Source organism: Crinia signifera, chromosome 6, assembly GCF_055691185.1.
Source record: "Crinia signifera chromosome 6, ASM5569118v1, whole genome shotgun sequence".
NCBI classification, from domain to species: domain Eukaryota; kingdom Metazoa; phylum Chordata; class Amphibia; order Anura; family Myobatrachidae; genus Crinia; species Crinia signifera.
Genome location: NC_139222.1, coordinates 49,507,959 through 49,519,280, shown reverse-complemented (window position 1 = coordinate 49,519,280; position 11,322 = coordinate 49,507,959). Strand labels below are relative to the sequence as shown.

General features: G+C 41.8%; 1 protein-coding gene across 1 annotated transcript in view; it reads right to left on the bottom strand.

Moving 5' to 3' along the window:
- Positions 1–2,923: 2,923 nt before the first annotated feature.
- LOC146007638 (peroxisomal N(1)-acetyl-spermine/spermidine oxidase-like) overlaps positions 2,924–11,322 on the bottom strand; it is a 28,031-nt gene continuing 19,632 nt past the window's right edge. The window contains exons 4-7 of the mRNA XM_083146136.1: positions 6,093–6,345; positions 5,836–5,948; positions 3,765–3,922; positions 2,924–3,244 (exon numbers count right to left, since the gene is read on the bottom strand). Of these exons, the coding sequence (XP_083002262.1) occupies positions 3,095–3,244; positions 3,765–3,922; positions 5,836–5,948; positions 6,093–6,345 (674 nt within the window). The 3' untranslated portion in view covers positions 2,924–3,094. The remainder of the gene's footprint in view (positions 3,245–3,764; positions 3,923–5,835; positions 5,949–6,092; positions 6,346–11,322) is intronic.

The following is an 11,322-nucleotide window of genomic DNA, read 5'->3' as shown; positions in this document are numbered from 1 at the left end:
TCATCACAGTGGAAGCCTCATTTATATGGCACCAGAAGGGATCTGTAGCACCTGATTACAGCACACATAAAGGTATAAGCAAAACAGGAAATAGTGTCTCACAGTTGAAGACAACAGATGACAAGTACAGGGTACAGAAACATAGCTGCATCAGCAGACGATACTGGGAAAAAAGGAACATTCAGGCAGAAAAGAGGATATGGGGCAATTGAAGATGGTTTAAGTAAGAGAAGGAATAGCACATGAGGGAAGAGGGCCCTTCTCATAAGGGGCTAGATTCTCTAAGCTTCAAAAGTGATAAAATGGAGAGTGATAAACAGCTAGCCAATCAGCTCCTACCTGCCATGGCTGAATCTGGCCCAAGAGCTTACATTCTAAAGGATTATTAAAATTATTGTTCATTTTAAGAAACACGTACCATGTGCTAACCACTGTGATTCATTGGTATTCAATGTTGGGTGTAATTGGGCATATCTGAATCAAAGACAGTAAGCTATGTGGTTGGCAAATCTGTAACTTATAGACCTAGTAGCACCTTAGTGTCTCTAACAAATAATAAAAAAAACAACCCATGAATAGAAACATAGAATTTGACGGCAGATAAGAACCACTTGGCCCATCTAGTCTGCCCCTTTTTTTAAACATGTTACCTCAAACCATATTTGATCCTTATTTTTTCATAAGGATATCAATATGCCTATACCAAGCATGTTTAAATTGTACTACTGTATTTGCCTCTACCACCTCTGATGGGAGGCTATTCCACTGATCTACTACTCTTTCTGTGAAGTAATTCTTCCTCAAATTTCCCCTGAATCTTCCTCCCTCTAGTTTCAGTGCATGTCCTTGTGTTCTGCTGCTCCTCTTCCTGTGAAGAATGTCTCCCACCTGTACCTTGTTAAAGCCCTTGGTATATTTGAAAGTTTCTATCATGTCCCCCCTTTCCCTTCTCTGCTCTAAAGTATACATATTAAGATCTTTTAGTCTTTCCTGGTACGTTTTGTGATGTAGGCCATGCACCATTTTAGTTGCTCTTCTTTGTACAGTCTCTAATGTATTTATATCCTTCTGGAGATATGGCCTCCAGAACTGAACACAATACTCTAGGTGAGGTCGTACCAATGACCTATACAGTGGCATTATTACTTTTTTCTTTCTACTGCTGATACCTCTCCCTATGCAACCAAGCATCTGACTTGCCTTCTTCATTGCTTTGAATATTTGAAACCGTACACATGTTTATTGCCTCATAAATTCTACTCAATAAGAGTGGACACCAGCAGATAGATCTAATTGTTGCTATTGCGAATATAACCATTTACAGTAAGACTCCTAATTTAAATTTCAGAGGAGCATAATTAGACATCCGAGGAATACATAAGGAAATATTTAGCTGTACTTTCATCAGAAAGAGCAAGCCCAGCTGCCCAAGACCAATTGTGGAGGCAGGAGGGTGTAATTGGTTCTTTTGCTCTTTTTCTAACTTTTACTTGCTTCATGTAGGGAGATATATTCACCCAGGCAAGATTTTGTATGTTTTATGTTTGGTATGTGTAAACGTTTGTGTGTTAGTTGTTGGCTCATATGTTTTAACTAAAAATAATAAAAGTCCTTTTTCTGTCTTCCTTATGCTATTCTAAAGGATGGGGCAGATAGACAGGGGTGATACAGATTTAGTAGACAGTGGGTTAGGATGAGAGATTTTTTAGTCAATACTGATGGGCTGCCTCTTATTGATTCCTTTTTGAAAGCCATTGCTTTTGAACCCATAGCTATTATGGCATGAAATAATCCTCTAGATTGACATGTTGTAGTTTCTCGGTTATGTATGTCATTTCCTGGGTAGAGCGCTTGTTCTTAGTCCTTAAGAAGAGCTCTACAGGCTGGTCAATCTTGATCTGGTCCTCGGTCGCTATTGTTAGATCCCTTAGGGGGGTATTCAATCACGGGTCACGACTGTCGGTCCATCCAGACAGCCGTGACCCGGGCCCGTTTTCGTTTTGCTCGACTTCATTTCGCCAAGCGGGATTCAATGTCCAGTCTGCCGATTGCCAAAAAGGAAGCGTGTCCGCGTAAACGGCCGTGGAATGTCGTGATTTGTCCGTGATCGCGACAATTCCCGGCCCTTCCTGGCAAAAAGGTGGCCGACAGATTTAAAAGTCGGTGCCCGATCTGTCGATCTGCCTCTTCGATGCTGTTGGGCAAGACAGCATTGAATAGGCGCCTGCTGCTATTTCCCCCATCAGAAATAGCGGCGGCGATTGAATACCCCCCTTAGTGTTTCCGCACATGTAAAAGTTGTTCCAGGAAAGCTCTGCCAGTCAGCATGTTGTTTTACACCAGTTTATGACCGCTCTGCTTATTTCAACTCTGGGCCTACCATAAAAGTATTGGGGTCCACAAACTCATAAGTATACTAGGCCTAAAAATGTTCTGTTGCAGGTCCTGGAACTGAAAAATCTTTTTAATCTGCTAATAGACATCAGCACACCAAGGGACTTCTTCCCTGGTCCCTGTTAACCACTAAAACTATACATAGATCAGAGGAATGTGAAATATTAAAGCACCACACTCTTAGCACCAGAATCACTGTCAAATGTAGTTACAGATAAAAAAAAAAAATCAAATGCAAGAGGTGTGTCACTCAGAATTATTAAGGTCGGTGAAGTGATAAACTGTCTGGTTTTTATCACCGGCCAATCAGCCTGTGAAGTAACAGGCTTGGTTTGAAAAATGAGAGGTAGGAGCTAATTGGCCAGTGATAAAAACCAGACAGTTTATCACTTCACCGATCTTAATAAATCTACCCCTCAGTTTCAAAGACCATATCACAAGCCGTTAGATCCAGTTATGGTCTTTGAAACAGAGTGCTGCACCACTTGCCATTGATCTACTGCCACCTGCTGTGAGTTTATTGGAAGAGTGCCAGTCTATATATTTATATTAGGGGACGGATTATACATTTGGATTGGAGAATACATCAGAATTTCTTGATATAAACATTTTACAACATTTTAGTAACATTAATAATAAAATTATTTTATTGGGGTACTCTTTTAACAATTAGTGCAAATTGATCACTTTCTTGGTTTGCCTAGAGCTTTGATTTGCTAATTGTAGCTCCCAGCCCTGGGTATCTGCTAATCAGACGCTGCGCTTCTCTCCAGCCAGACATCAGAGCACCGTGCGTTGTAGAATAGAAATTTCTTTCTGTGGCTTCTCCAGCAAAAAGTACCTGCAAAGGCTGAACGAGACAGAAGAGACTATTTCAAAGTGTATTTTGTTTTATTGGATTATTGCTTAAAGCAAATGACCCACAGAGTGTGTCTGTTTTGTGTATATCATGTTTGTTTATCATCAACATTTTAATAAAGTTTTGTAGTTTAGTGTTTCCCATATATCACTGTACACTAAAGCTAATGGGTGGAATGTAATAGGGTGAGAGAATCCGAAAGTGAGAGACTTGGTAAGAAATCTCCTGTTTTTTTTTTTTTTTTTTTAAAGCGGCGATCATTTACACGGCAAAATCAAACTGGTTTTGCCATGTAAATGATTGCCGCTTTAAAAAAAAAACTGGATATTTCTAACCAAATCTCTCACCCTATTACATTTCACCCACTGCATCTCATTTTATTTCATTATGCTCTTAAACTAAAGTATTTTTCTGAACAACAGTATCAAAATCTCCTGCTAAAACCAACCTACACACACAGATAACATCAACTTAAACAGCAACTGCACATAACCATATAGTGAGGTCTTACCCTGAGAGCATCTCTGTCTGTAGGCAGTGGCTCTGCTAGAACATCAACATCCTCCCCTGAGCTGCCCACTGCCACATGGCTGTAAGAGCCACCGGTATAAGGCTGGCTGTACCATTGTGAGCGCAGGATGCTGATTGGAGGGGGAAGGTTAGGGTTCCCTGTATGGAATAAGGAGAGGATAAATACTGCTATCATTTATATGGTCTTAAAACTTTTTTCCAGAGCAACTTAGATACAAATGGGTATTAAATCATGTTGGATACATGTACTTTAGTATGTAACAAGGCAGCACAGCAATATGCGTTGTTGGAGAGTTGGGAAACCGTAATGTAAGGTGAAAGACTGCTTTAATAAAAGGAGAGGAGGAAACACTGATTAGGTACATCATAAAAGAGGTCATACAGTATTAAACCTGGCAAGTTATACTAAACTAAATAATGTGTATACGGAGAGTACTATTGTAGGATATGGCGGCTTATAAAATGTAATTATGTTAATATCAGGATGTTTATAATCTCAGATAAACAATGTTAAGCTGGCCATACATCAGAAAGATCGATCTTAAGATCAATTGCGCTCATGATTGTGTACAATTTCCCTTGAAATACCCGGCAGTCCTTGGTGGTTTTTGGACACACAATCTACTCACAATCCATCATACAATCAGTCATACAATACATCTGCTGCATGATTGTGTACACAAGATGTGCACACAATCTGCATACAATCCATCTTACAATCAATTGAGATTGTATGATTGGGTACAATATCTTTCTGATGTATGGCCACCTTAAGAAAACATTGGTAGCTGTACTGAAATGGACATTCGATTTAGTTTCCCTACAGATAAAATATTTAGAAGCTTTAGTAAATCTATGTGGCTCATAGTAACCAATCAATGGCAGCATAGAACATGCTAGACAGATTCTCATTGGTTGCTATGGACAACACCACAACTTTTCATTTTTAGCTTTAACCAATCAACAACCGAACGTCTAAATTATTGTTCATGCAGCGGTCACTGAAATGGTTTTCCTTGCAGAGCACAAAACCCCATTACACTGATAAATTCGCACAAATACAAACCAATCTTTTTCTTAATAGAACTTTTATAACTTTCTTTATAGAAGTCTTCTAGTTTGTTGTTCTGTGCTCTGAAACCTAGCATTGCCTCAAAGGGCTGACGATGTCTGAACTGTCCTTTGTTCCCCACATTCAGTGTGTCTCAAAATCATGTTACATGCATCTAAAAAACATATTCAAGATAGAACCCTATCTTACACACGACAGTGATAAAACACTAATCCATGCACTCATTATCTCTCACATTGAGTATTGCACTATTCTCCTCATTGGTCTTCCCAAGAACAGACTCTCGCCACTGCAATCTATTTTAAATGCTGCTGCGAGGCTGATCTTCCTAGCCAGACGCTCATCGTCTGCTGATCAGATCTGCCAGTCCCTCCATTGGTTGCCTGTATTTTGTCAATACAAAATACATCTACTCACATATAAAGCTATTAACCAAACCACACCAACCTATGTCTCTTCACTTATCACAAAATATCTCCCAACTCGCTCTCTCCGCTCTGCACAAGATGTGTATCTCTCTTCTGCATGGATCACTTGCTCCCAATCACTATTACTGGACTTTCATGGGATTGCTCCCACCCTATGGAATGCCCTTCCATGCACAATAAGACTCTCCAATAGCCTCCAAACTTTCAAGCGTTCCCTGAAAACTCCCCTCTTCAAGCAAGCCTATTACATTTAGGTATCATCTACCTAATCCTCAGAGGCACTCATGTATTATATAGCTTCCCTTCTAGACTTACTTGGTGGGACTGCTATGCTATTACTGGTGCCTGTCCCTGTGTTTACCTTCTTTTTCCCTATAGACTGTAAGCTTGCAGAAGGGCCCTCCTACCTCCAAGTCTGTCTGTTTTACCCAGTTTGTTCTTTCAGTGTTGTCAACATTGGCAAAGTGCAACGGAATCTGCTGCGCTATATAAGAAACTGTAAATAAATAAATAACAGAGCTGTTGACTAGGAGGCGGCAAATTAGAATTACCTGTGAACTGTCTCAGTAGAGCAGTCACTGTGGTGAGGACTTCTTCATCTGATAGGGTCTCCATATATTCCGACTCCTCTCCGGCTATAAAACCACACAGCACATGACCAGGCCTGGAAACAGAAGGCATTATAGGAATTCCAGTATGTTACAGATTTTGACTCATTCATGGCAGAAATATATACATGCAGGTATCAAACTTTCTTTTACAATGTGAAGTTGCAGTAACAGCTCACACCTGAAGGTGTCCAACTTACTGTTCTGGTGGCGTCAGGACCACAAATCCTGACAGTTTGTTAATCCAGTTTTTCTTTAGGTCTTTCTGAGGATCCGTAACAAAGTCGTCTTCCCGCACTAGTTGGATAAATGAGCAGTTTGGGTCCCAAAAGGGTTTTTCATATTCCAGCAGGATCTTGTTATTAGTTCCAAATCCCAAGTTCTTAATTGCCTGAATTTTTCTTGGTGGCAGGGAAGGGCTCAGGAAATCTGTGGCTCGCTTCTTCAGGAATCCTGGAACCAGAGAAAACATCTAGTAGATGAACGCAAAAGAAAGTCATGTTCTTGATTATAATTCTCAAACTCAAAATATGTACAAATATATCAGGGGCCAATATAAGGAACTGTCAAACACACTTTTTTCTGCTAGATAGGAATCTAGGACGAGAGGGCACGAGTTTAGATTAGAAGAAAAAAGATTTTGTTAATCTAGAAGAAAAAATTTCTTTACAGTCAGAACAGTCAAACTTTGGAACTCTCTTCCTGAAGAAGTGGTGTCGGCAGACACTATAAATACATTTAAAATAAGGTTGGATAAACATTTATTGGTTAAAAATATCCACGGTTTTAAGAATAAGTAACAAAATCTGTCTTTAAAATATCAGAACATACAAGGGATTAACTACTATAAACATAGGTTAAACTAGATGGACGCAAGTCTTTATTCAGCCTCACCTACTATGTAACTATGTAACTCCAAAACAGTGGTGACAGATGGATTGTAACATCTACCCATGGCTTGATTTGTTTTATTTATTTAATGCCCCAAAACCTCTAAATAGGAATCAGCAATAAGCTAGTCCTTATAAAGGTGATGTGCAGTGTGGCGAGGTGAGGCCTTTCCAGTCATATTCCAGTATACGACAAAGCTTTGAATAAAAAAGTATATGAAAAAAAAAAAAAAAAAAGTTTAATAATCTTGTTTGTATTTTTCTGATCATATTATAGTCAAAACTCTGGAGTAAAAATTCTATGACAGGTGAGGCAGTGCCTCACCTGGCTACCTTTTCTACATCTGTGTATAATGCCCACTTGAACCCAAGTGGGCATTATACACAGTAATTGCCAGTGCCACTAGATCCTATTACCTCACCATCCCTGCCTTATTAAATAAAAGTAATGGCTGTGGACAACAAATTAAAATTACAGGTCAAAATTGGAATTTAGATAAAGATTAAAAGATTATTAAAGTGGTGAATGAGGAAATTTTATTTCAATAAATTTCATGTGTTTTATTTTACAATTTTTTTAAACCTTTAGTTTATTGGAATGATGCATTATGGGCACCTTACTATTTAATTAGGTTAGTGACTTCTACACAAAATGATGTCCGTGCTAATGTCATTTACTTATCGTCGGTTTCTAAAACCAGTGCTTACGACTGTGTTTAGGCCTTAATTTAAAAGGGCAATGATTCTTCTAGACACGTTTTGCTAGTAAAATAATTACTCTTTTAAATATGATCGAGGGCACTATGTTTAGAACCTGTTTGGTAAATTAACCCAAGGGTTGGATAGAATAGTCTGCAGGTATAAATGTATTATACCTGCACGTATAACGTTTCCTGTGTCGCCTCAGTAAAGAGGAAGCAGCAGCGCCGACATGTAGAAACATCTTGGATGCTGAAGTGGGGGAGTGATGTTCCCCTCCGGCGATCCTGCTAGCCACCCACAGCTAAAACCTCACACTCCCCCCAAAAAGAAGGAAAAATCGTATTGATCTTTTTCATGTGTCAACCGTTTGTCAATTGTCAACCTATTGACTGTCTACCTAGACAGTGTTTGTGAGCTGTTACACACCAGTTCTCAACACAGATTCCAAGGGAGGAAAGAAGAAAGAAAGATATACTCTTGGTGGGGGCACTCTTATCTCACAGACAGCGAAATGGCTTTTTTTGCTTCAGTTAAAATATAGCTTTTATTATTGATATCATTATAAAAAATTATAAAAAATTAGGATAAGGAGAAGTGCGGAGTTGAAGTATGGGGGTTGAGGAGTACCTTTGAGAAAAGAGTTGAAGAGGGTTTTTAATGGGGTAGTCAATTTAGGGGCTAACAATTTATAGTACTCACTCGTCAGGCCATCAGGGCCCGGTGCCTTTCCTGGCTTAAGGTGACCAATTGCCCTAATTACCTCTTCTTCCGAAATTTCTGCTAGCAAGCTGGTGGCACAGTCAGCCCCCAAGGCCGGGATTGAGGTAGAGGCCCAAAAGGCCGTTTTACGAGCCCGGTCTATAGGTGAGGGAGCATAGAGCTGTGAATAAAATTTATGTAGGACAGTTGAGATGTCACCTCCTTTATGAAGGAGGGTGCCCGCATCATCTTTTAGGGCAGTGATAGTGGTAGGGGGGGTGTTGGCCCTGTAGTAGGTTAGTCATAAGCCTATTGGATTTACCCCCGAATCTGTGATATTTGCTTTGGGTCTGAAAGGACATCCTAGTCTCAAGCTTGGTCAGAAGGGCATCAAATATCGCTTTGGCCTGAGTAAACTCTATTTTGTTTGTATTGGTTGGCGAGGTTTTAAATGTCTGATAGGCTGCCGTTAAAGACGACTGAGCCTCCAGATAATGTGCAGTTTTCTCTTTACGGAGGTGGGAGGTGTAGGAGAGTATTGCACCCCTAAGGACAGGTTTGGATGCCTGCCAGTACATGAGGGGGGAGTCCGTGGACATGGCTTAATTGTTATGTTTGTAGTCCATCCAAGTGGACTCAAGTAGGGACCTAAATTTAGTTGAATTGGTTAGGTGACTGGGGAATCTCCAATTTATGTATGTGCCTCTGTCTTGGGTGGAATGCAGGGCGATCCAACATGCGGCATGATCCGATATGGTGATCGTTTCAATACCAGCGTCTTGTACCCGAGGAAAGGCCCGTGTGGATAATAAAATGTAGTCTATTCGGGAAATTGTTTTGTGAGCTGCAGACAAACATGTAAACTCACGTTCTACCGGATTGTAAGCTCTCCATACATCAGTCAGATGGAGACTAGACATCAGGTATTGGATACCGTGATGGGGGGGGGGGGGACGGGACGCCTAGACCTGGCTACTGAGTCCCTATCTAGCACATTTGTGGCCACAACATTGAAAAAATCACCCGCCAATACAATAGTAGTATCCATATAGGGAGTTAACAGGGTAACCAAGTTCCTAAAAAACAGTTTGGAAAAGGCATTAGGAGCATAGACATTGCACATCGTAAATCTAGTTGAATGAATAGTGGCGTCCACGAGGTCAGTGGTGGTGCTATGCACCTGAGTCGGGGCGCTCTTGTTTGTTAAAATGGCCACCCCTCTAGATTTTGAGTTATATGCTGCCAATAGTGACCATCCCATTGTGTTCAATTTCAAAGTTTCCTGGGGGGTTAGGTGTGTCTCCTGTAGATACACCACCTCCGCTTGCAATTTGCGAAGGTAAAGCAAGGTCTTTCTACGTTTTGAAGGGACGTGGAAGCCACCCACATTCAAGGTTACTACCTTTAGATTAACCATTCCTATATATTGAGCAGAATAAGCTGATCGTATTTCTATACATTGAGTCTGCCCGACTTCTGAACCACAAATCACAGTGTTTTAAAATGAATCTGATCATCTCTAAACATTTTACAGTAAAGACAAAGGGGAAAGACAAGAGGGAAGAACATGAGGGAAAGAAGGGGGATAGGAGAAACCAGCGAGCAGGAGGCGGGACCCACATATTTGGTATATTGATAAGGAATAATTCTTGCATGGGTATGGTGGATTCCCCTCCGCACCCCAGCACCTTAAGGAAAACAAACATTATAAAAAACAAGAAGAGACCTCCGGGATCCCAGCGGCAGAGACGGACACTGGGTACCATGCCCCCTAGGGGGAAGTGAGACAGATACATGAGCCACAAGGCTCGCCCCGGCCATAAGTGAGGTAATTTTTCAGAGTCAGTGTGAGGGTGGGACCAAAAGGGTCTCCTGTCCCTGTATCTGGCATCGAAACAAATCAGCTTAATACAACACGCTAATCAATAGACGTAAAGAAAAAACTAAAACAGAAAGCATATAACTGGCTAAGCACCAAAGCCAACATGAGTTCGCACAAAAACCTGAGACTTCCACATTAGAACATAAGTATGCTCTGTGATCAGGAGGGCTACCGTCCACATGAACAAGTCCCACAGAGCCGGAGGGCCAGGTGGTCCATGGGGGGGGGGGTCCGAACCCAAATAGGGGTTAATAGCAAACGATCCCACGTCCAGCGCGGGAATGACTGGGATGTGTGGCCCCCAGTGGGCAAGATGAGCGTGGAGACTAGGGCAACTGTAAATTAGACATCAGGTAACGGCCTCCAGATGGAGTCACTGGCTTTAATCATTTTGGGCGTCGTCTGGGCCCGCTGGTGTAAAAGAGGCTTGGGCTTGTTCCAATAAATAGGCCTCTGCGTCTTGTACTGTACTGAACTCCTTAAAGGAATTTCCAGAAAACAAACGCAGCTTAGTGGGATAAAGGAGTGCGAATTTCACTCGGTCTTTCACCAATCTGGTGCATAGCGGGGAGAACTCCTTTCTCGCTCGGGTGACCTCCGTGGAGACGTCCTGAAATATCAGAAGCTTGTTCCCATTCCATTGAAGGGCCCGGTTTTGCCTAAATGCGAACAACAAGGCCTCTTTATGCTGAAAGTTGAGGCATTCAAAAATCACAGGGCGTGGTCTGTTGGTACGATCATCACGGGGTGGGCCAAGCCTGTGTGCGCTCTCAATGATTATGCCAGCGCAGGCCTCCGCCACATTTAATAGATCAGGGAGGGTTGCCGAGAGAAAGGCATACAGGTCAGGGCCCTTTAGGGTTTCTGGGAGTCCTATTATGCGCAGGTTATTCCTTCTGGAATGATTTTCCAAATCGTCCAGTTTGTTTTGCATGGTATAGGACTGGGGTAGCCAACCCTAGTCCTCGAGAGCTACCAATAGTGCATGTTTTGCAGGTCTCCTCACAGAATAACAAGTGGGCTTCACAGCTGTCCGCGTGCGCTCGCCACGCTTCGGGCTCGGTTGCTCGCTGCGCTCGCCACACTTTCTATTCTCAACTCCACGCCGACGTGGATAGTGGGGGTATGAAAAGGTCGTAGGACGCGTACCGCTGCGCTCGCCACGCATCGGGTTGACGTTGATCGTGGGGTGGCGTTAACAATTCGGGTGGCCATTATACACTTCAGGGTGCCTATTTGGCCTCTGTGGCCCATTTA